Raw genomic sequence first — 24,665 nt, forward strand, 5'->3', positions numbered from 1 at the left:
CCTCTCTGAAAATAGGAGGAAGAGGTACATTCTATATGGGAATCATTACGAGAAGTAAGTTCAGGTGTGTTTTGGTTGTGTGGGCGTGTTTTTTGTGGGGTTTTTTTGTTGTTGGTTTTGGGGGGGGGGTTGTTTGTTTTTTTGGGTGTTTTTTTTTTTTGTGGCACAACTAGCTATTTCCTGAATTAGAAGTGGTGGTATTTTTCTCTGTTCATGTCCAGTGTCTTGGTGACTTCATCTGAACACATGAGCAGACACTAATCATTGCAGTGATGACTTCTTGCATCTAGTAACACTGACTGGCAAGTTCTTACCTGGATTTCAGTCCAGACTCCTCAGAAAGAGCATGTTTTGAATGTCCAGTACCTCTCTTGCCTGGAATTTAGGGAGGATGAACCTTGGCATGATTAGTTTGCAGATCATTCTTCAAAAGTAGTCTGTCCTGGGACATGTCTATCTGGTGGCATTTCCCTTACATCTTTTTGGCACAGCTCTTTTCTTAACAAGAGCTTGCCAGAAAAATCATTTGATTGGTACTCTAGCCTATTAAGCATTCTGTGGTATAAGTTTCTCTGAATTCCTGTGTTGTGAACTTTTCCTTGGAGGAAGAAAAACAGGATTTTGTGCAAGTGGCCTATTTCACCTGTCTCTCTCTTTGGACTGAACTTGTATGCATTCTTTTGAAAAGCATATAATGAATGTTGTTTCTTCTGTTTCAGTTGCAACAACTATTGACAGACCTTCCCCATGATATGCTGGAGGACAGTGGAGACCAGCTCTCCAGCTATTCGGACTGTAGCATTCATGAGACTGAGCAGCAGTAAGGCATTTTGCACCATTTTTTATTAGTTATGTTGTGCTTGTGAGAATAGAGCAAATTCTCAGCTGGCAACGTGTGTAAAAGCAATCCAGGTAAAAAGGGGAGCTACAGTGCAGTTTGCAGTATGGTTTGTGTTCCATGAGAAACAAACTAGATGCCACTGAATTTAATGAAGAGATGCTTTGTTTTGTTTTTTTCCTGAAGTTATAAGTACATAGTTAAGCCGCTTGTCTTTCTCTAGATCACATGAGTCTGGGAAGCATGATGGAAGGTGGAATGATCATCCATTGATAAGCGATCCTCAAAATGTAAGCTTGTATGAGCAGCGATGTAATTAGTAGGAACTGCTTGTTCATAATAACATGCTAAATATTATTTAAATTAATTAGAGAAATACTTCTCATTTAGGTGACATGTTTTGCTATTCGTTTGAGGTATTTCTAACTTGCGGGCTAGTAACACCAGAAAAAGGGAGGTGGGGGGAAATCTGAGTTTTGAGAGAGCAATTCTAAACCTCTTATCCATTCATAGGGTTATGAACAAGGACAAAATCTGTACCCTGAACAATTCTTGTGTGACCAGCAGAATGATCATGTTGAAAAACATGGAAAGAATTGGAATGGCCTACATAACGATGAAGAGAAGAAACATTTATATGACGTTAAAGATGATTACTGTGGCCAGAGTGGTCAAGAGGATCCTGATGATGTGTATCTTGGTAGAGATGGGTTTAATGCTCCAAGTTGCTACCAACAGAAAAATGTGTATCATCTTCCTGAAAACTTCAGGCCATATACAAATGGCCATAAACCAGAATTTAACAATCTGCAAAGTAAAATAATAAATTTTCCAGATGCTCCAAAGGAACATCTTAAGGTACTGCAGAAGCTGATGCATTTTTCTGTCTCTTTTAGAAAATTTTCACGGGTCTTTAACTATTAGTAGTTATATTTCTAAATGCTTTCAGTCTCTTTTTATCAGTTTAAACAGTGATGGGAGGCTTCTGTAGTCTGTTTAAAACAATGAAGTGTTAAATAATTGGATTTTCATATGTGCAAGTTATGATTTTGGTTTTGTTTTTTTTTTTTTTTTGCTTTTGTTGGCTAGGTAGAATTCCATGAGGTAGAATGAATGTGATTCACTTAAATGTGTGCTTACTCTATTGAAGTTGACACTTCACCGCTCTCCTAAAGTGGAAGCTTTCATGAAAATTTCTATCACACTTAAATGGTGTGTTGGATTGGAGCCTGAAAGTGAAGAGCTTCTAGAGCTCTTCTTAATGTCAACCTGTAAAATGAAAAATATTTTCATCGAGCAAGACTACAGTTGTAGTTTTAATTTATTTCCTCTTGTGTATATATTGTCACAACAGCAATTTGTTGCGTCTGATGTTGTCAGCGGCCAATCGCCAGAATCTTACAAAGTAACTTATAAACCATACCAAAATGGCATTCATCAAGAAATTCCAGTAATCCAAGAAGGAACAAGAAAAAATGAAGTGTTTGAAGATTTGCAGCATGAATTCTTGGGCAATGATGACAGTAAGTGTTTGCTCTTTAGACTTGAAATAAACTTATGTGATAAGTCCACTGGAAATCAGCAACGGAAAACGTGTTGATTTCAGTAGATTTTTAGTAAGAGAACAACTAAAAGTATGTTGATGTATATGATGTTTTATTTTGCTCTAAGCTTACACTGGAATAGCCCTAATTTTGTTTTTGCTTTGTGTTTTGGTTGGTTGTGGGTTTTTTCCCCACTTTATCTAGAAATTGGCTCTTTTTGATCAGGGTATTTGAGTTTCAGGCTATTAAAAATGTAGTTTTGACTAGTGAGGCTGTGAATGAAATAATTTCTGATGGCTTGATATCAAGTCTAGCTGGCACTTTGTCTTGTTTATAATATAGGAAAATAATGACTTGCTATGCCTTAGGAAACATGCTTTGCTTGATGCCACACTGGGCTTTTCTGTTAGGTACACTTCAAATGACAGAACTACTTTGCTTGTTAGACATCTTGAACATTTGTTGTTGCCCCAAGACTGTGTGTGAATTCATAGCATGTAAACCTTTATCTGGGCTTGCTGTTAGGTTTGAATTGCGTTTGTAATTCCTACAATCCTTCAGCCATTGCTCCCAGAGCAACTCATGTGATGTGAATCAAACCTGGATTAAAAAATGATGCAATTTTGTGAACTAACAGTGAATTTGGCAGTGTGCGAAAGAAGTATCTTGGGGCAGGAATTACTTACGAGGATGACTTTCTTGGTTAGTTGACTGTGCTGACTTGTCTGTGTGCTGTTTGAAATTTGGCAGATTCTTCAGAAAGTATGCAGATTCTTCAACTTCAAGTTCTAAATAAAGCGAGGGAAAGACAACTGGAAGAACTTAATGAAAAGCTAGAAAAGAGTGCACAGCAGATTAGGTACTTGAATCATCAGCTTTCAATGGTCAAAGGTAAAATGTTTTGTACCGATTTTTAGATTTTATTCATAGAATCATAGAATGGTTTGGGTTGGAAGGGACCTTAAAGATCATCCAGTTCCAACCCCCCTGCCATGGGCAGGGACGCCTTCCACTAGACCACGTTGCTCAAAGCCCCATCCAACCTGGCCTTGAACACTTCCAGGGATGGGGCATTGTCGTGGTTTAACCCCAGCCAGCAACTAAACACCACGCAGCCGCTCACTCACTCCCCCCCACCCAGTGGGATGGCAGAGAAAATCGGGAAAAGAAGCAAAACCTGTGGGTTGAGATAAGAACGGTTTAATAGAACAGAAAAGAAGAAACTAATAATGATAATGATAACACTAATAAAATGACAACAGTAATAATGAAAGGATTGGAATGTACAAATGATGCGCAGTGCAATTGCTCACCACCCGCCGACCAACACCCAGCCAGTCCCCCCGAGCGGCGATTCCCCGCCCCCACTTCCCCGTTCCTATACTGGATGGGACGTCCCATGGTATGGAATACCCCGTTGGCCAGTTTGGGTCAGGTGCCCTGGCTGTGTCCTGTGCCAACTTCTTGTGCCCCTCCAGCTTTCTCGCTGGCTGGGCATGAGAAGCTGAAAAATCCTTGACTTTAGACTAAACACTACTGAGCAACAACTGAAGACATCAGTGTTATCAACATTCTTCGCATACTGAACTCAGAACATAGCACTGTACCAGCTACTAGGAAGACAGTTAACTCTATCCCAGCTGAAACCAGGACAGGCATCCACAACCTCTCTGGGAAACCTGTTCCAGTGCCTCATGACCCTCACAGTGGAGAGGTTCTTCCTTACATCTAATCTAAACCTACCCTCTTTCAGTTTAAAGCCATTAGCCTTTGTCCTATCACTGCCTGCCCTTGTAAAAAGTCCCTCTCTGGCTTTCTTGTAGGCCCCCTTTAGGTACTGGAAGGCTGCTATAAGGTCTCCCTGGAGCCTTCTCTTCTCCAGGCTGAACAACCCGAACTCTCTCAGCCTGTCTTCATAGCAGAGGTGCTCCAGCCCTCTGATCATCTTTATGGCCCTCCCCTGGACTCAGTCCAACAGGTCCGTGTTGTTATGTTGGGGGCTCCAGAGCTGAATGCAGTACTCCAGGTGGGGTCTCACAAGAACGGAGTAGAGGGGAAGAATCACCTCCCTTGACCTGCTGGTCACAATTCTTTTGATGCAGCCCGGGATACGGTTGGCTTTCTGGGCTGCAGATGACCATTGCTGAGTCATGTTGAACTTCTTGTCAACCAATATGCCCAAGTCTCCTCACAGCTGCTCTCAATCCACTCACCGCCCAGCCTGTATTTGTGCTTGGGATTGCCCTGACCCATGTGCAGGACCGTGCACTTGGCCTTGTTGAACTTCATGAGGTTTGCACAGGCCCACGTCTCAAGCTTGTCAGGGTCCCTCTGGATGGCATCCCTTCCCTCCAGCATGTCGACCACACCATACAGCTTGGTGTCATCAGCAAACTTGCTGAGGGTGCACTGAATCCTACTGTCCCTGCTGTCGACAAAGATGTTAAATGGCAGCGGTCCCAGTACCAACCCCTGAGGAATGCCACTCGTCACTGCATTCCACTTGGATGTCAAGCTGTTGACCACAACTCTTTGAGTGTGACCATCCAGCCAGTTCCTTATCCACCAAGTGGTCCGTTGGTCAAATCCATGTCTCTCCAATTTAGAGACAAGGTTGTCATGTGGAACAGTGTCATATCTAGCAACTTTTTAATCTGAGACTTTGACTTAGGTAGTATCTCTCCAGGTATTGATCATATTTATAAACTTGATTTGGGATTATGTGGACCTAACCCTCTCCCCCCAACATTGTTCTAAAGAAAATTCTCTGGATTGGTGCCTGACTGCATGACTGTCTTAACTTTTACTGCATGACTGTCTTAACTTTTACTGCATTCTGAAGACCACCATTGTATTCCAGAGTACCCATGTACCAGGCACTAAAATTTTACAGAAAAGTGAGAAGTTTGCCAAAGTAGTGTGTAAAAGTACAAAGAAGAAAAAAACCCAAACCCCAATAGGAGAAGTGTACATCTATGAAAAAATTGGGGGTTGGGGGTGGGGTGTTGTGCTGTCTTGTTTAACAAGCCATTTCCTGGACTGTATGTAGAGAGAAGCTCTTCCAAAATGATCAAAGCTGTAGGGTAGACTGGTGGTTGTCTTGGTCTTCTTTTTTTTATAGGAACAGACAAAAAAGTTGTGAGCTTAGAGAATTAAGAATATAATTTTTAGAATGCAAAAGGAGCAAAGAAGAGCAAAAACTTCAGCTGTCAAGCATTTTGCTGTGTTTTGGCTATTCCTCTGGGGGAATTATTTTGTTTCTCCCCTTAAATGGTGTAAGGGATGATGCTAGTTCCTAGCGCTGACAGAATGGGGCTTGTTTCCACTAGGGTTCTGAAGGTACAATATATCAGAGTGCTTCCAGCTGCCAGAGCAAGGAAGTAGTTACTGGATGGAGAATGACAATGTTTTTGTTCTGTCTTCTGCTTGTTGCCCACAGTACGAGACAAAGGTCTCATAGCAAGTGGTTCTGTAGAGCAGGGATACTGAACAGTCATGTTCCGTGAAGTTGTTGGGTGGCTGGCCATGTTTGTCTCACAATTATTATGTCTCTTTCTTAAGATGAAAAGGATGGTTTGGCTGTTAGTCTTCATGAATCTCAAAAACTCTATCAGAATGGAAAGGAACGGGAAATGCATCTTGAAGGTCAAATAAAGGCCCTTGAAACTCAAATTCAGACTCTTACTACCAATGAGGAGCAGGTACTATAAATATTTTCAAACTGTTGTAGAAGATCTCTACAGTTACATTTGTGGTGCATTTGCATTAAACATAAGTGCTAGTTTCTTGAAACACTGTTCATGATCATTGCAGAAGCTGAATATATGATAAATAAATAGGATGCATTGGTGGAAAATAATTTGTATTAAAATCCAGGCATTACCTGAGGACTCTTAGCAACTTTTGCACAAAAAAACTGAACTGACATACAGAATATTGGAGCAAAAGTAAAATATATGTAACTGGGAGCTACTCTAATACTGTTCCTACAGATATTGAAGCAATCAAAAGTGGCAGAGGTAGCCATGGAAAGCATGCAGAAGCAGCTGTTAGAACTTCAGCGATCAGATGCCCTTCAACGAGCCAGAGAACAACATGAGGCCGTTATTTCGGCACTCAAGCAGAAGTATGAAAAGCAAGTATTATCATTAGAGCAGAAACTTGATACTACAAAATCTGCACTCCGAGAGCAGGTGAGAAATTATTTCAGGATGCTGAGTACTGTACTGTAGAGGCTGTAGAACTCCCCATGTTTCCTAAACTGCCCTTCTTGACCTATAATTCTCATAATTCCTTCTGGAAGCTGCTAAGCAAATGGAAAGGAAATTCTACAAAAGTCTCAATATTATGTCGCTTATGTGGTATGTTTTTATAAACATCTCCAGGCAGTTGTGAGCTTAAATTGTGAGTTTGTACATAGCAGATGCAGAGGATGCAAGAATTAATTGTTTCTCTCCTGAACTTTCATTCTGTGCATAATCTCTTTCGAAAGAGTACCAGCAAATAAATCTGGGAAAGAAAAGAAGTAAGAAATGATGTGATATTTTTGCTGCAAGAAAAACTGTTATTAAACAGTCCATCGTCAAGGTTCAGTTTCAAAACGATCAAGGATGACTAACCACTGAATAGTCACTATATTTTAGAAGTACAGATTTAAAAGGAGAAAGGGGAGGGGAATGCTGGCTTGAAGATGGAGTTTGGTATAGATTGGGTCACATGGTTATAGAGCTTATTAAAATTGTTCTGCCTGACATGTCGTAAGCGTCCATTACACTATTAGAAATATTCAAGCAATGTAGTCTAGGCAGGCCTTAATAAATTGTCCTCTTATTTCACATAAAGGAAATAGAATTAAATTTCTTTAATTCTAGGTCTGTAATTCTTGTCTCAACATAAATATGTATAAAAATAAATGGGTTGTATGTTTGAAAAGGTAACTAGCACTTGCTTGTAAACAAGAACGCACTGCTAAATTTCTGTCTATTAGTACCACAACAAAGCTTACATAGCTTTGTCTCTACTGCAAAAAAAGTTTTTTATGGTAGTATGTTTGGGGTATTTAGAGAGACGTCTCCTGTTTCTGAGAGAAAATAGGAAAGTCAAAAGGTGTGAAGACAAGGTACTGTGCCTTCTGGGTCTGTGTAGGTAACTCTAAGTAATGTCATATGAAGGTCTACTTTGTGTGTCATGTGCAAAAGCTACAGTTCCTCTTTTACAGACTGTTGGAACTTGCTAGCTTGGCTTAAGCTCAATTGAAATAAACTAATTGAGTTAAGCTCAGGCTTAATATAAATAACGTGAAGACTTGATTTTTCTGCAGTAGACTAACTAGATGTGATTTATTACAGGGGATAATCTGACATGCTGAAAGCTAACTGCTCTAGGAAGTACAAACCAGTTCACATTCGTGTATGTTTATGTATGAGTATACTTACTGTCTCCTAGTGAAAACTTAACTTTGATGGTGTAAGAGATGACTTGTCAGCCAAAGATAGCATTTGATCTGTGATTGATTTAGCTGGCCTCTACCCTTTAGGTATCAGATTGATTCTTTTTCTCCTGTGTCTTGTATGTATTGACTTCTTCTATATCCAAAACTGTCCTAGATGGCTAGATGTTTGTAACGTGAGTAAAAATAATCTCTCTTCCTAGAAAGAGCTTTGCAAAAATCTGGGAGAGTATGTTAAGCAACTTGAAAAAATGCTGGAAGAAACCAAATGTGAAAAAACTGAAATAATAAATCGACTGACAAGAAGCCTAGAAGAAAGTCAAAAGCAATGTGCAAATTTACTGCAAACAGGTCAGCCTTTTACTCATACCTTATCTTTCCTTGCAGAAACAGCTCCAGTTTTTTGAAGTATGAAACTGCACATCTATGTTGCTATTGAAACGGAATCAATGTCAAGCTAAATGCCTACTAGACCATTTCCTATGCAGGGCATTAGTCAGACTTAAATGAAGTTTAGTTAAGTCTAGACTGAAGTGTAAAAAAATAATTACAATAAAAAACAACCCTCCTTCCCCCCGCCCCCCCAACAAACAAACCCCTCCAAAACCCCAAGCAACAGCAGTTAAACTATTTTTATATGCATTTTGTGCTGCATATGTGTAAACTTAGTTTTGAACTAAATAATAGCCTTTGGGAGCAAGCTGCTTCTTTTTGTGTTAGGCATTGGACTTGAATTGCCATTCTAAATTCAAATCTCAATGAGGAAAGAATAGTTTTTGTGGCTGGAGGCTGGTTCTTGGAAACTTATATCAGTAGGAACAGCATGTGAAGTGTTCTGCTCTTTGTGTATGTGGCTTGTGCCTACCTGTACACATTGAAGTCTTTTAATAGTAATGTATGTAGTAGCTATTAGTGAGCTCAAGGAAATAGGAACAGAGTAATGCTTATTACCAGAATGTCCTGGTTTAACCCCAGCTGGCAATTAAGGTCTATGCAGCTGCTCATTCACTCCCTGCCCCCAGTGGGGAAAGTAAAACTCATGGGTTGAGATAAAGACAGTTTAATAGGACAGAAAAGGAAGGGAAAATACTACTACTACTAATAGAATATACAAAACAAATGATGCACAATACAATTGCTCAACACCCGCTGACCAATGCTCAGCCAATTCCCGAGTCACATTGCCCCCTGGCCAACAACCCCCAGTTTATGTACTGGGCATGATGTAAAATGGTATGGAATACCCCTTTGGCTCATTTGGGTCAGCTGTCCCAACTATGCCCCAGTTTCTTGCGCACTCCCAGTCTCTTCTGGCAGAGCAGTATGAAAAGCTGAAAAGTCCTTGGCTTAGTATAAACACTGCTTAGCAACAACTAAAACATCAGTGTGTTATCAACATTATTCTCATCCTAAATCCAAAACACAGCACTATACCAGCTACTAAGAAGAAAATTAACATTATTCCACCTGAAACCAGGACACAGATTTTTCAGATTGCATAGTCTTTCTTGCATATTTATGACTTGCTCTTTCTCTCTCTTCTTTTTCCTGCAATAGGCTCGATGCAGGAGACAAATCAGTTACGGTTTCAATTGCAACAAGCTCAGTCTGCGCACATGATAAGCAATAACATGAACAAGGCTTTGCAGGTTAATTAATTTTATTAAATATTTTACTGTTTTGATTTTAGGGGGCGGGCATTATAGCTAAGAGATTGGTAGTTGAAACTCGTGCTTGTTTTCCCAACAAATAAAATCTCCTTTTAGTAAAAGACTACCCACTACTTCATCTCTCAGTTGGATTTTTTTTTTTTTTTTAATTAAAATACAGCAGGGCATATGTATCAGCACGAATCTGATACCATACGTCTATCTACCCTGCTTATGGAAAAAGAAGAATGTAAATTCTATGTGCTGGGAATCTCATAACTTAATTAGGCTATAGGGATAGTTGGAGGTATGTTCTGAAATTTACCTTTTGCTGGCAAAAGAGTGGAAGTCTTTCCAATTCAGTTTATGTATTTGACTTAAATCTATTATCTTGGAAATTATGAATCCTAATAAGTACTAGAGTAATGGGCTGTTTTTTCCAGCTATGTGCTTTTCTGTTGTCATCCCTTTTACTATACAAGGGCAGCAGGAAAGAAGTAAGGGCAAAAGAAATAATACTTAAATTCATATATGAACTGTAATAATGTTGTGGTTTAACCCCAGCCGGCAACTAAGCACCACACAGCTGCTCTATCACTCTCCCTCCTCAACTGGAGAGGAGAGAGAAAATATAACAAAAGGCTGTGGGTCGAGATAAGGACAGGGAGGGATCACTCAACCAATTACTGTCACAGGCAAAACAGACTCGACTTGGGGAAAATTAACTTAATTTACTGCCAATCAAACCAGAGTAGAGTAATGAGAAATAAAACTAAATCTTAAAACGCATTTCCCCCACCCCTCCCTTTTCCTGGGCACAGCTTCACTCCCAAATTCTCTGCCTAACCCCCCCCAGTGGTGCAGGGGGACAGGGAATGGGGGTTATGGTCAGTTCATCACATGTTGTCTCTGCTGCTCCTTCCTCTTCAGGGGCAGGACTCTTCACACTCTTACCCTGCTCCAGCGTGGGGTCCCTCCCACAGGAGACAGTCCTCCACGAACTTCTCCAGTGTGAGTCCTTCCCATGGGCTGCAGTTCTTCATGAACTGCTCCAGCATGGGTCCCTTCCACAGGCTGCAGTCCTTCAGGAGCACACTGTTCCAGCGTGGGTCCCCCGTGGGGTCACAAGTCCTGCCAGCAAACCTGCTCCAGTGTGGCCTCCTCTCTCCATGGGTCCACAGGTCCTGCCGGGAGCCTGCTCCAGCACGGGCTTCCCACTGGGTCATAGCCTCCTTCGGGCATCCACCTTCTCCAGCGTGGGGTCCTCCATGGGCTGCAGGTGGAGATCTGCTCCACTGTGGACCTCCCTGGGCTGCAGGGGGACAGCCTGCCTCACCATGGTCTTCCCCACGGGCTGCAGGGGAATCTCTGCGCTGGTGCCTGGAGCACCTCGTCGCCATCCTTCACTGACCTTGGTGTCTGCAGAGTTGTTTCTCTCACATGTTCTCACTCTTCTCTTCAGCTGCAGTTTCTGTGCTCCAGCAACTTTTTCTTCCCTTCTTAAATGTATTATCACAGAGGCACTACCATTGTCGCTGATGGGCTCGGCCTTGGCCAGTGGTGGGTCTGTCTTGGAGCCAGCTGGCATTGGCTCTGTCAGACATAGAGGAAGCTTCTAGCAGCTTCTCAGAGAAGCCACCCCTGTAGCCCCTGTAGTTCTAGCATATGCTTTGCTAGAGATATAAAAAATGATAGTATAAATAAGTAAAAGTGATGCTAGATGATTCAAGTAAATACAGCTAAATACAACTATATTTAGAAAGAATACCTCTGTGTATTTGTTTTCTTTGGAAGAGTTATCATGAGTCTAATCTGTTTGCTTGGAGTTTCTCTGCTCAGTGTAATTTTTTTTTTGTGTCTCTTCCTTTAAGGAAGAATTAATGGAACTGAAGGAAGAAATAGCTTTGTATGAATCTGCTGCCAAGCTTGGAGTATTTTTGAATGATGCGGGTGGAGAGCTGCATATGAACCTGGGTGATTCCTTTGTAGATTTGGGAATTAAAAAAATCGCTGGGAAGAAACCAAGGTTCTGCAGGTATTAAGTGATTCTTGTTGAAAGAAAAATCTAAAATCCTTAAGAAGTGATACAACTGATGTGTAAAAGATGGTCCTACTGGATCAACATACAGTTTTTTGGTAGATATTTGAAATACTGCTGGTATTGCCAGGTAATCTGGGAAATGGGAAACTGGACTAATACCATAAATTTGATGCCTAATTGCTGCTTAATAAATCTTCAGTTTTTGTTGAGACTATGTTGCTATTCCTTGGATTGTATGGTTTATATGCATGGATACCTTTTTGCTCAAAGATTCCACATAGTTGCTTAATGCTAAAGCTGTCTTAAAACAACCAATTGAATTATCTCAAAATACTTCACATAATGCGAGAATCAATCTTTTGGGGGAACAGCTGAATGAACAAGTTTTCTGTACATTAATTGCAGCTTGACGAAAAAGCATATGGCTTCTGTATTCTTGTTCTCTCTTTTTACTATTACCTCTTAGACATCTGTATTTCTGGTAGCATTAGTTGCACTTCTCTTTGCTACCACTACCTTTCAGATAAATGTCTTTTGTCTTTTAAATACTGAAGCGGTTATGTCTTCCCTAATAGTGCGATACAGAACAGAGACATGGATGAAGAGCTCTCTAAAGATGAAATTATTGTAGAATTAAAAGCTGAGCTGGAACGTTTATTAAGCAGTAATAAAATGAAGAGAAACCAGATTACCCAATTACAAAATTCTCTTAAAGATTGCCAGAAGACATTAGAGGAATACAAGCAGTTGTTGAAAGCAGAAAAAGCATCAAAAGAGTTAGAGGTTTGTTCTTTTACACTTTTTAAAAAGTAAAGATGCACTGAACTTTAGTGAACCAAACCAACATTTAAACTTCTTATGAAAATGGACCCAAGAATTTACTCAGAGCTGAGTATTCATAGCAACTAAGTAAATTTGTCTTTGAGCTTAAGGAAAATATTGTCATTTGAATGATACTTTGTTTTGTATCTTTGGTGAAAAAGAAACAAGCTAAATAGCACAACCTGTGCAGCATATGCCTTATTAGTTAAGTTCTGTTATGATGTCTTACTTGCTTGATAGCACTTAAAGGCCACTCTGTTTTTTTCAGAACTAAATTTTATCAGAGAAAGTAGGTTTTCTTTAGCCAAAAAGACCTTGTAATTTCTCTGAGAAAGCTGATAGTATCATTAGGTTATACAAATGGAACATTAAAGAGATTGCCTTCAGAGGGCCTTCACTATGTAATTTGATCAACAAGGACTCTCTTTGATATCGCATCTCTCTTCAGCCCATTATTAACTTCTCTCTATAAATTGATCAAGACTTGTAACATCTGCTCTTGTAATCTATACATTGTGACCTGTATGTGGGATAGGAATATAATATGCTTGAGAAGAGTGCTCTCTGTTGGATGATAGTAGTCATTCAGCTTGCAAACATGGTGTCAAGTGTGTGCTTCTTTAAACCTTCATGATGCTATGAGTTTCAGGAATTCATCTAGAATGCAATAAATTCCTTTTTTTTTTTTTAATTATTTTTTCTGAGCAAAGTTTTTATTTGACAGCTTGTAACTTTTTCTTTAAAGCATCAGCTTCTAAATCATGTATTTCCTGAAAGATATCATCTTAATTTTGTTTACTTTTAGCCTGTCACAAATCCGAATGATAAGTTGGCGGCCAGTCCTTTGGTTTCTGATAATCTTAAGGAAGAAGTTCTGAGACTCAGAAAGGCTAATGAAACTTTGCTGCAAGAAGTTGAGGTGAGACAGAGATGCTGCTTATCCCTACCAAAAAACCACCTCAACCACCACCCTGTGCTAAAACCTGCAGTTAGAAAAGGTTCTTTACAACCCACCTATTACTTGACTCTCGTTCATCCAGAACCGTACTTCAACTATTGAAGAACTGAAAGAAAGTGAGGAAAAATTGAAAAGCTTAAATCAAGATCTCTGTTGTCAGATGAGAAAGATGGTTCAGGATTTTGATCAGGATAAACAAGAAGCCATTGACAGGTAAGTCTGTTAACTCTGTTTAGTTCCATTTGTGAACTCTTAGCCTGCATCTATAATCTTGTACCAGCTATGTGGTACAAGGGCAGGTCAGCATTAGAAAGCTGGTTTCTTTCTTAGGGAAAAGTTGATCCCTGTTTAAAAGGGGGAAAAAAGGTAGTTCTTTCGTTTCTTGAAATTGTAGGTGTGAAAGAACTTATCAGCAACATCATGAAGATACAAAAGCACATTTTGAGAAAGACCTGATGGAGAGGTATGCTGCAGAAAAACAGCAGCTTATTCAAACTTATGAAGAGACAATCTCGCAGTTAAAGTAAGACTTCACATTTCTTCCACTTTTACTGAAACTTTCGCATTTCCTGTCTGGCTCTCAGTGCTAGTTACACTTTTTAAAAAACAGATTTGCTCTCCTGTGAGTGTAAAGACTAATTGACAATAAATAATCTGTCCTGTGAAGGGCTAACATAGATGACCTGAACAGAGAGATGACTGCAGTGAAGGAATGTTACATTGGAGTCTGTGGGGAGAAGGACACCTTGGAAGCTACTTTAAGGCAGAAATTTGAGCAAGAGCAGCAGCTGAAGGAAGAGAAGGTACTAATGGAAATACCTGTAAACCATGTCATTTCAGATTGTTTTTAAGATGTAATATCAGTAAGTGTATTTAGCTTTGTAATTGTTTGGGGAAGATATTTGGAAGAGATGCAGCTATATCAGAAAGTTATTACATGTGACCTGTTGGTTGTTAAATTAACCTGCTGTTGTGTCCTGGGGTTTAAAATATTGTAGAAGTAACCCTTTCCAATAGCTATTCATTTTCACGTAGTCAGCTTTTCATAATTTTCACTCTTGAGGACTGTTCAGTCAGCAGTGTGAGGTTTTACATTCACGAGACGTTTTCCAAAACACTGTATGACAATACATGTTTTCTTCTCCCTATATAAAAATGATCTGAAAATACTGTGGCTTTTTAAGTAATAATAAATTCAGGCTGCTATATTGATTAAAAATTTTGCTTTTCTGAGGATACCAGTGTGAAATGACTAAAGTAGGTCAACTGTCTTGCTAAGCAAGTACGGTAAAGAGGTGCAACTCAAAGTATGCTGGGAATAAAGATGCTTGATAAGAAAAATTATTTTAGAGTAATAGCCTATGATAACCTCTGCTATCAAGCCTTAAAACACCTCCTTTTGAGAGCTGAATCTCTTGTCCAGGTGTCATCAGTAAGATCAGTGCACTGGCTCTAGAAACTTAATCATGTCTCTCGTGTATTCTCATGACTTTGTACCAGAGCACCAGAGCAGTTTGCTATGCCTTGGAGAATACTTTAATTTTAAATGTTTTAATTTTTTTTTTCCCTAGCTCAAGAAACAGCTACTAGCAGAAAAAGAAAACTCTCTTAACCTTTTGAGGACTGAGCTTGAAGAGAAACACAGCAGTTCTATGATAGCAGCAAAGAGGCAGTGGCTGGAAGAAAAAAACCAGCAGGTTGAAGAGGAAGTTGCATTAGCCAAAGTTCACTGGGAGAAGGAAGAAAAAGAGGTATGGAACTTAGTCCAGGTTTTTTTCAAATTTTTTTTGTTGTTTTGTTTATTTTCAGAAGGAGAACTTGTATGTAGACAGGCTTATGCACTGTTATTCTGCCATTTGAAGTGGCTTTTAAGGATCTGTCATTTAAGGAGCCTCTGAAGAAGTCAGTAGGTATTACACTTGCTTAAGATTTTGGAAAAAAACCAAAACAAACCAAACAAACCAAAACCCTAGACTTTGTAAAGTAACATACAGAATGTCCTGAATGTCACAGCTGGTAATATGCTGGAGTTTTCCACCCTGATCCCTGGGTGAGTGGTTACGCTTTCTATTGTTTCATTCAGTTATCATATAGAAGTCCTTTGTGTATCCTATCCCATAGAAGAAAGCTGTGATGAGTTGCCAAACTCTCTCCTCTCTGAGCATGGTTTTTCTCTTCTCCTGTTAGGGAAGATTATTGGTGTAAACAAAGTTATGTTTGTTAAATACCAGTGAAATTCTAGTTATTTGGACACTGGGGAGATTTTCTTAAAAAATATTTTTTTCCTTAGAATAAAGAACAAGTCTTTGCAAAAATACAAAGAGAATGGCAAAGTAGGCTGGAAGAAACGAGAAGAACTGTAGTTGAATGTAATGACTGCAGCAGCCAGACTGACCAAGTAACAGTTGTGGATGAAGCTTCAACTAAAGAATTAGAAGGGATTGTTGGAGTCCAAAGGCTGCAGATCCAGAAGGCTCTGAAAGAAAATATGGCCTCTGAAGAGGCCTTAAAAGAATTTGAAATAGAACTGGAAAATAAATACCGTAAAAATCTTGCCAGCCAGGTAACAAATAATTGTTCTGTCTGCCTGGATCCTGTGAAACTGCCATGTGCAACTAAGTCACCTAAAAAAAAAAGCAGTGTTCTCTTCCACTAGCTTTCTCTTAAGCTCAGTAGTTGATATTTGCTATATTAGAAATAAATTAAAAAAAAAAAAGTTCTGAAGAAGCTGTAGCATGTAGCTTGTTTTTTCTAGCTGTTAGTTTTTCACACAGTTGGACAAATTTTGCAGGGGTTTTGAACAGAACTGACCAACACTGACTTAGAGCTTATACCATTTTGTTAACGAAAAATAAATTTAATATCATTTTGGTATGATTTTTGTATAAAGAAATGCATCAGATGCTGCTGGTCTGATTCTTTCAATTTCTGTAAACATAGGCAATCCAAACTGAAGTCTGTTCTTTTGTTGCTACATGAAAGTAATAATAAAAATGTATTTGGTGGTGGTGACTGAAGCAGGTTTTTTTTATCTGCTTGTAGGTAGATGCAGCTTTAACCCAAGCTCATGCCAGGTGGCTGCAAGAATTAACAGACCTCAAAGAGTACAAAGTAAATCTAAAGATAGAACAAGAAAAATGGGAAAAGGAACACAAAGAGACTGCAGCAAAGCAGGTAGCCCAAAATACTTGTTTATATGTATTGATAAACAGTTCAGTCTTCCAGATCCCATATATTAGTGAGGAATGAATGTAGATGTAGGCTGAGAATCATTAAGGAAAGATGTTTCTAGTGTACTCTGGTTCTGATCTTTTTTTTTTTTTTTTTTTTTGCCTAATAGGATTATATTTTATTAAATAATTTGAAAATAATCTCCAATAGATTCATAATGACCCAGGGTTATATTTTATACATATATAAATGTATGCATATATTTATAATGACTGTGTTTATATATTCACCAGTTAGCTCTAGTTCTCTCAGCTGCTGAAGAGAAATGGAAGAAAGAATATGAGAATACAGAGAAGTCTGGACCAAGAATGAAAGAACTTGAAGAAAAGGTAATTTCTCTCAAGAAGGAATTGGAGCTAAAGAAAGAAGAAATCCCTGCAGCTATCAAAGCAGAACTAGCAAAAGCCCGTGCTCAGTGGAACAAAGAAAAGCAAGAAGAAATCTTGCAGATACAAGAGCAAAATGAGAGAGACTACCGATCATTCTTAGATGATCATAGAAACAGAATTAAAGAGGTACTTGCAACAGCAAAGGAGGATCTTGCAAAGCAGAAAAATGACCTCTCCATTCAGAAACAGGCAGAAATAAAGATGTTACTAGACCAAAAGCAGCGAGAATGGGAGGCTCAGGAAACAAAGAGACTGAAAGATGAAATTAATCGGTATGAGGAGAAGACTCTGCTTGAGCTTGAGTACTTGTTGAGTGAAATCCATGAAGAACTAGTCAAGTGCACACATAGTAAGCATTCTTGGAAGGATAAGTGTTTTGATGCTTGTGTTCAATTAAACCATCAGTGCAAAGACAAACTGAAGGCTTGCTTACAAAAGGCCTACAGAACCACAGTTCACATGATTCTGGAAAAGAAAGAGCGAGAATGGAAAGAGGTAATATTTCTGCAAATTATAACTGCCAACCAGAAAAGGGATTTGAGAAGTCAGACTCATACGTGTTTTTTCCCAATATAAAATATTCATGTAGTCCTGAGAGTCCAAGAATCCAATATTTGGGTTCATTGATAACAACAGTCCTTTAAAACTGTAAGAGAGGGCTAAATCTACCATTAGCAACTGAAAAGGGAAAGGATGAGTGTAGATTTGACACCTTCAGTCTTTAAAGAAGAGAAAGCCAGGTTAGGAGTGTTGCTCTCTAATGCCAAGATTCGTAAATTAAGGAGACGAATCCTCCATCCTAAGTTTGGGAGCCTATTGCAGGCTTTTGTGACCTCTTAGGTGGGTTCAGTCATTAAGGCCCATCTTAGATTTTTGCAAAGCTGCTGTGCTTTTTTTTTTTTTTTTTTAAGAAATTTAGCAGTTTGTAGCGTTGATCGGATAGTGATCGTGGATCATGTTACTCTTCCCCCCCGCCCCTCCCCCCCAGCTTCTGATACAAATAAAGATAAAAACAGTAAATCCTTTTTGCGAATTATCTGTAGTAGAACTGAATAACTGACAAGCTGATCTATCTCGGGAATAATAGTCTTGCTTAACTTTATTGTGGCTCTAGGAAATCCTTTTCAATGTGCCTGCCCAAATGAGGAAAGACATTCTGCCCTCTTCTAGAAGAGTTTGGGGCTAAGTAGAATTCTGTCCAAAAGCTTCTGTTTCTGTTGTTTTGGCAAATTCCTCTTTTTGCAATGCTTATGCTTGTAGTAAGTTTTTGATTATGGGGAGCACCCCACTGGAAATGCCAATGCCACCCAGCATTTAGCAGCTGGGGAATTATCCAAGAATAGGACAGAGAAAGAAACTCTTGTTTTTCAAGAAAAGGCGGGACAGGGGGAAATGAGTATGAAGTGATTTCTCATGACAATATTACCCAGTCTTCTAGTGGTAATATGTTTCTGTTCAGAAAGTGGTCCTTTAAAGTTTTCTTGACATGAGCTATTTTCACAATTGTAAAGAGAATCAGAAGTTTTGCTATGCCTGATGCATCTTCTGTAATAGATATGAATGTCCCCTGGTAAACTGATATGCCTTTGAACTTCAAAACGTTGGTTGGCTTGAACTACCTTGTTCAGCAAAGTCTTTGTAATTTCTTAGTAATGTCTTCTCTTATGCTACCATTATAACAATAAACAAAGGAGTTATATTTTTCTACATGACTTACCTATCCCTGTACTACCCATATGTGTGCAGCAGCTCTAAATGAGTCCAACCCCTTTTTCTGCTGGATATGCTGTTTAAAAAAACAAGTTAGCTTCAACTATTCAAAGACACTGTATAGTTCTGCAACATTAAGGGCTACTGACATTTCCAAAATAAATAAAACTCAGGATAGCCAGGTACTGCTGTTGCAGTGAATTACACTAAGTGAAACTTCTATATGCTAGAATACACATTTTCCTCAGTATTTGAGCTGCAGTCTACAGTTCTATTGCAAGTTTAAAGCACCTGCATTACAATTACTAAAGCTACTTGGTGGCCAGGGTTGCTTGTTTTTATGGCTAACATACTACTTACCTACTTTAACATAGTGTGGTACACTTCTCTTTTTTAATGTGTTGGATTTTCAGGAAGTGTTTTCAATTGCAGAAATATGAAGAGCTAGTGAATAATGTAAATAAAGAAGCATACTCTTGCCTGCAACGTGGTGAAGGAGAAACTGGGGATGTGACAAGACCTCCTGTGTACAGTGTTGGACACCAAGCAGAAGCGCAAGGGAGACTAAGGAGACAGCCATCCTTGCAGGAAACTGGAACAGACAAAGGTATTGGGCTTGTTTTTAATCTGGCAAATTGTATATCATCAACTTAAGCTTGTTAGTAGCAGTCTTTAATAGTTGATGTCTTATTGATGACTAATGCAAAGCTAGTTGATTAGTGAATATTTGGGTGAGAGAGGAAGATGCAGTTCTCCTGACTGTGAGGTTGTTTAATGTTGTCTTAGCTTATACTATGTTAAAGTCACAAACAGTGCAACAAATGGTACTGGTCTCCAGCTTACTGATTTAATGCTACTAGCTTTCTGCTTTTTAAAGCCATTCTTCAGGAGTAAAGAAATAGCTGCTGTATCTGCTGCAGGTGTAAGTACTCTTTGGGGGTTGTGGATGTGAACATTAACACCTTTGGTGTTTAACAGCTTATAAGCAAGCCAGTGTTGATCATGATGAGCAAGGTTTGGTCTAAACTATGTCGTGTAAATGGGTAATACTAAATCAGAGCTCTGAAGATAGAATTATACTATTTGCTCTTGACATTAGACAAGACAAGGAATTCTGCATTCATGTAAAAGATACTGTTGTGTCAAGAATTATACCTCACCTGGCACAGTGTTTTTTCCAATACTTTTGATCAAGAATGTAGTTGAAAAAATGCAGATCCCTGGGTGATGTTTCTCTCTTCTTTTCCTTCCTTACTTCCCTCTCCCCCTCTCTCCCCCAATATATACTTTAGCATTGTAGCTCTTCTCAAAGCTGTCACATGTACTATGGCAAAGCTGGAGACAGTGTAGCTGGGGAAAAACTTAATGGGAGGCCTAGCACTCTCTCTGGGGCTTTCTGTTTAGTTTGAATTCTTATGCAACCAAAAAACATAAAGCAAGAAAACCCAAGAGAGTCTTTGGCTTTATGCCTATACTGTGGCTTGAATTCCTTCAACACCAAAATAACAAACCATCTATTAAACACAAAACAATACAAGCAGTGCAGCTCTTCTGTCTCTAGAGCTCCCTGTCCTGGTTATAGGGAGCAACGCTTGCTCTCCTGGAAGTAGCCCAGTCTTTGTGAATTTCTTAACTTAACTAGACTCAGCTGCATGTGAGGCTTCCCAGCTGGGAGAGTCTCCTTCAGTTGACTCCAAAAGACTGTGCTTGGCTGTTGGGGGGGTGGGGTGGGTTGGTTTTTTGGTGGTTGTGGGGTTTTTTTGGTGTATGGTTTTTTGTTTTTGTTTAAAAAAAAAAAAAAACAACAATTCAACCTACAAGTCTCATATTGCTGACTGAAGACTCAAATCATTACTGATGGGAGTGCATTGAGGCTGTGAGGGCTCAATGACTTGATAGATGCTGCTGCACCTTCTATAACAGGATTCCAGCCTCTTGTGATTATTTTAATTAGACTAATGTGTTACATAATTTCCAGCAAAAGAAAGACTAAGTAGAGCACTGGGAACAGTAAGGTCAGGTTTGATTTTTTTTTTTTTTTTTTTTTTGTTCCCATGGTTGATGTGTAACTTTCAGCAATTACTGTTGCAGGTCAGAAATGTACAAAAAGGAACCCTGGGTTTCAGGAAAATTTTTGCTGTGAACACTGCTGCCAGGAGCTTGAAAAAAGAGAAGCTGTGTGCCAGGACTTAAAAAGAGAGCTGGAGATAGCCCGCAAACATCTTCAGCTTGCTGTGAAAGAATGTGAAGCTAAGTCAGAGCAAATCCAAGGTTAGTATTGTTTGTCACCTAAAGACAACTTTGAATGACTCTGCCTCTCTGGCTGCATGAGTCTCATCTGTTGCATCATTTAGTTTTCAGTGGGTGGAATGGGTATTTGTGCATACTTAAACCAAACAAACCCCCCACAACAAAAACCCACAAACTGACCTTCCCCCCCACCCCCCAAGAAACCCCTTCACCCGCTTGGCTTTAAACATTACTTATCGCTTTAGTGCTCTTTCATGTGTACCAGGAAAAGAATAGAGGAAAACTGAACATGTGGCAGATGTTCTTTGAATACGTGTACACGTGGATTCCATTGCCCATGAGGGTTATACAGATAATGCATGCGTGTGTATGTACACACATACACTGGTATATGAGTCAGGGAGTTCTTCAGTTGTCTCCTTCGGGGCTGTACTGTTATTGTGCACGTACTCATCCCCCCATAGCGGGAGTATAAAGAGCAGAGTGGCCCCAAATGTTACTTGGTTCCTCTTGGCACCAGTAGTAGTAAGCCACTGACCACAGTTTTCTTGTACCTTCCTGCAGTTAATAATAGCTTGAAGCTGTAGTTCTGTTTTTCTTTCTTTTTTTTTTTTGTAAACCTTAAAGTAGGTTTTAAGTTGACTTTATTTAGTCTCTTTTGCCTTTTAAGTCAAGACATTCTTTTTCCTTTGTGTCACTTTGAAATGAGAAATACAGGACTGAGAAAAGGTCTCTAGTTCTTAAATCTTTCTTTCCTATGTGATGACTGTCTCTACCAATGATGGATATGAAATATCCACTCTGTTTTTGGAAGTCACTAAAAGTAAGGCTTCTGCCTGTAGTATGGAAATAAAGCTTTTCTGAAGCTATTTCTGATGGAAGAAGATAGTGCATAGTAATTTGCTTGAGATTCCTCCATTGTAGGAGACTGCTTCTGATTCAGTAGCGGTGTTATCCAGTATTCTTGTTTAATACTGTCGTGGTTTAACCCCAGCCAGCAACTAAACACCACGCAGCCGCTCACTCACTCCCCCCCACCCAGTGGGATGGCGGAGAAAATCGGGAAAAGAAGCAAAACCCGTGGGTTGAGATAAGAATGGTTTAATAGAACAGAAAAGAAGAAACTAATAATGATAATGATAACACTAATAAAATGACAACAGTAATAATGAAAGGATTGGAATGTACAAATGATGCGCAGTGCAATTGCTCACCACCTGCCGACCGACACCCAGCCAGTCCCCCCGAGCAGCGATTCCCCGCCCCCACTTCCCCGTTCCTATACTGGATGGGACGTCCCATGGTATGGAATACCCCGTTGGCCAGTTTGGGTCAGGTGCCCTGGCTGTGTCCTGTGCCAACTTCTTGTGCCCCTCCAGCTTTCTCGCTGGCTGGGCATGAGAAGCTGAAAAATCCTTGACTTTAGTCTAAACACTACTGAGCAACAACTGAAAACATCAGTGTTATCAACATTCTTCTCATACTGAACTCAAAACATAGCACTATACCAGCTACTAGGAAGACAGTTAACTCTATCCCAGCTGAAACCAGGACAAATACGCATCCCCCCTGGCTGTGCGGTAGTGTTGTTTTGTTGTGATTGCCTTTTTTTTGCTGTCCAACATCTTATTTTTGGCATTCTCAATATCTGTATCACCTTCTGTGCACAGACTGTGATAGCGCCTGGTGGTAAAACCTCCCTGAGACTTGACCATCAGTTTAGTCAATTGCAATATTACCTGACTTGATCTTGATACCTGTGCTTACTTATTGTGGAATCTGTTGCATCATGTACATCTGTTGTCCCTTCAGGATAATAGACTCCATCCTTTATTACTTTACTTAACTTGGTAGAAGTCTCTGGCCATAGTAAAATCTGGGCTAATGAGGATGAAAAGTCTTTAGCGTATTAAACCCCTTTGCTGTACCTGTAACTACTCCGGAGGCTGGGTCTCCCTGTATGGGCCTGGCATGTAGGCTTTTCACTCAGAGGAAGTCATGTTGATTCATCTGTCTCCGATAGCAACAAGAATTCATTTTGTCTAGGTTTATTTCTGAGAGGATTTGTAGGAGGAATGCCTGCTTTGCTTTGTTCCTGTGCTCAAGAACTTTTTCTTTCCTGCTTGAGCATAACGTACCATATGGAGCACCATATGGTGTTCCCATTCACTTGGTATCTGAGGAACTCTATCCTCTTATTCAGCTGTATTGAAGTCAGTAGAGGTCTTTGTTTTAAGGAGCAGAACAAAGAGAATGATGTTTTCTCTGAAGGAAAACATGTTGGTGATTGAATAAGAGGATCATTCTCCCTGCAGTGTTTTAATCAGTTGAAGCTGTACACAATAGTGTTCAGGGCATTTTTTTTTTTTTTTCTTTTTTTTAAGGCTCTCCTTAGAGCATGGCAGGAATTTGACTTGCTGAAGGTTCTGGTTCATGAGAAGTCTTAAACTGCATCCTGAGGGTCAGTAACTCTGTAGAATTGTTTGAGCATGCCTCAGTGAAAGGTCACTGTGGGCACTGTAAGCAGGTTTGGTAAATGGTCAGCTTGGAGAGAGCAGATGTGAGGTAGTAGGTTGTACCAAGTGACTAAACAGTCTTACTTGCCAAAGGCTGTGGTTTGTGTGTGTTGTGAGTGTTTTGGTTGGGTTGTTTTTTTTTTTTTAAATGAAAAATCTCAGTTGCCTGCTCTAATAAATTTTGTGCTCAGTGAGGAGGCGTAAAATGCTATATGTTTGCAAGGGAAAGGCTTTTGCCAGCTTGCAGATGTGTGATCAAGGCCAGGTAGGTAAGTTGCATAGATTTGTGTAATATTATTTCTGTGCTTTTTTGTCGACAACCATATAGTGTGTAAACTTCCTTGGGGACTGGAGGAAAGATTGGAGGATAATAGGAGGTCTGTTAATGAAAATAGAGCCTACTGCTGTCACCAAGGTCATCACGGATGCAACTCTCAACTGCTCAAAATGAGTTTTGGACCACAAATGAGGATCTCTGAAGGCCATGAATTGCTTATATCTGTGTTCTAGGATGGCTGCTTGCTTTTTGCTTTTCTGCACATCATCCTAGAGAATGAAGAAAGCCAAACTTGTCTGTGTCTTTCCCAGGGCTCAGGTCCTCATATTCTACCGATGAAAGCCTTGATTCTTCCAGAAGGAAGATTTGTCTTTAAGACATGCCTTCTGTTGTGTGGTGACAGTCATTGTTTTCCTTAGGCCATGGTTCACGTGAGAAATTTGGTGGCTGGGTGCAGTGGAGGTATCTCCAGCATTGAGTCTAGGTGTTCAATTCATGTTGGTTTTCTGTCCTAAAATAGGAAAGCTAGTAATCAGCTGTTGATTTTTATAGGTCTATCCAAGTTTGTCCATCAATTCTTCAAGTTATGCTAAACACCTGTATATTTTTTTGAAATAATTATTGGCTTTGATTAGATTACATAGCTAACAAATAGGTTTTAAGGTTCTTTAACTTTCAGGATGTCCTGGTTTCAGGGGGGTTAAACCACGACACAGGAGATGGCCCACGGGTGGACTATGTGTATGCCATGATCAACAGTCTTCAGTATCAGCCTGAAGTCCTATGCTTTGGGCTTTTTCAGCTTAACTGTCTTCTCATTCTTTGTGGTGGCTCATTATAATATTATATGCTTCTTAGTAGCATTGAGCAGAGTTCAGCATGGAAGTATGGAAGCCCAGCCTTCCTCTGTAATAGTGGCTTTTGGTCATTAAAAAAAACCCCCAAAACAAAAAAACCAAAACAACCACCAAGTTTTATCTTTTACCTCGCT

The 24,665-nt window shown here is 39.6% G+C and overlaps 1 protein-coding gene across 2 annotated transcripts in view; it reads left to right on the top strand.

Annotated features, from left to right (window-relative positions):
- The window catches only part of CEP152 (centrosomal protein 152), a 33,955-nt gene that overhangs the window by 5,508 nt on the left and 3,782 nt on the right, over positions 1 to 24,665 (top strand). Inside the window, exons 3-23 of one of the 2 annotated variants that reach the window (XM_052808454.1) lie at positions 720 to 820; positions 1,062 to 1,128; positions 1,352 to 1,696; positions 2,193 to 2,361; positions 3,133 to 3,273; positions 5,944 to 6,083; positions 6,375 to 6,575; positions 8,035 to 8,182; positions 9,389 to 9,480; positions 11,352 to 11,515; positions 12,097 to 12,304; positions 13,149 to 13,262; positions 13,384 to 13,514; positions 13,696 to 13,824; positions 13,969 to 14,104; positions 14,873 to 15,052; positions 15,592 to 15,864; positions 16,344 to 16,475; positions 16,766 to 17,416; positions 19,064 to 19,238; positions 20,723 to 20,902. In XM_052808454.1, coding sequence (XP_052664414.1) covers positions 720 to 820; positions 1,062 to 1,128; positions 1,352 to 1,696; positions 2,193 to 2,361; positions 3,133 to 3,273; positions 5,944 to 6,083; positions 6,375 to 6,575; positions 8,035 to 8,182; positions 9,389 to 9,480; positions 11,352 to 11,515; positions 12,097 to 12,304; positions 13,149 to 13,262; positions 13,384 to 13,514; positions 13,696 to 13,824; positions 13,969 to 14,104; positions 14,873 to 15,052; positions 15,592 to 15,864; positions 16,344 to 16,475; positions 16,766 to 17,416; positions 19,064 to 19,238; positions 20,723 to 20,902 — 3,877 coding nt within the window. The remainder of the gene's footprint in view (positions 1 to 719; positions 821 to 1,061; positions 1,129 to 1,351; positions 1,697 to 2,192; positions 2,362 to 3,132; positions 3,274 to 5,943; positions 6,084 to 6,374; positions 6,576 to 8,034; positions 8,183 to 9,388; positions 9,481 to 11,351; positions 11,516 to 12,096; positions 12,305 to 13,148; positions 13,263 to 13,383; positions 13,515 to 13,695; positions 13,825 to 13,968; positions 14,105 to 14,872; positions 15,053 to 15,591; positions 15,865 to 16,343; positions 16,476 to 16,765; positions 17,417 to 19,063; positions 19,239 to 20,722; positions 20,903 to 24,665) is intronic. The other variant, XM_052808455.1, reaches the window with a different exon arrangement.

The sequence above is a fragment of the Harpia harpyja genome, chromosome 14 (assembly GCF_026419915.1).
Source record: "Harpia harpyja isolate bHarHar1 chromosome 14, bHarHar1 primary haplotype, whole genome shotgun sequence".
NCBI lineage: Eukaryota > Metazoa > Chordata > Aves > Accipitriformes > Accipitridae > Harpia > Harpia harpyja.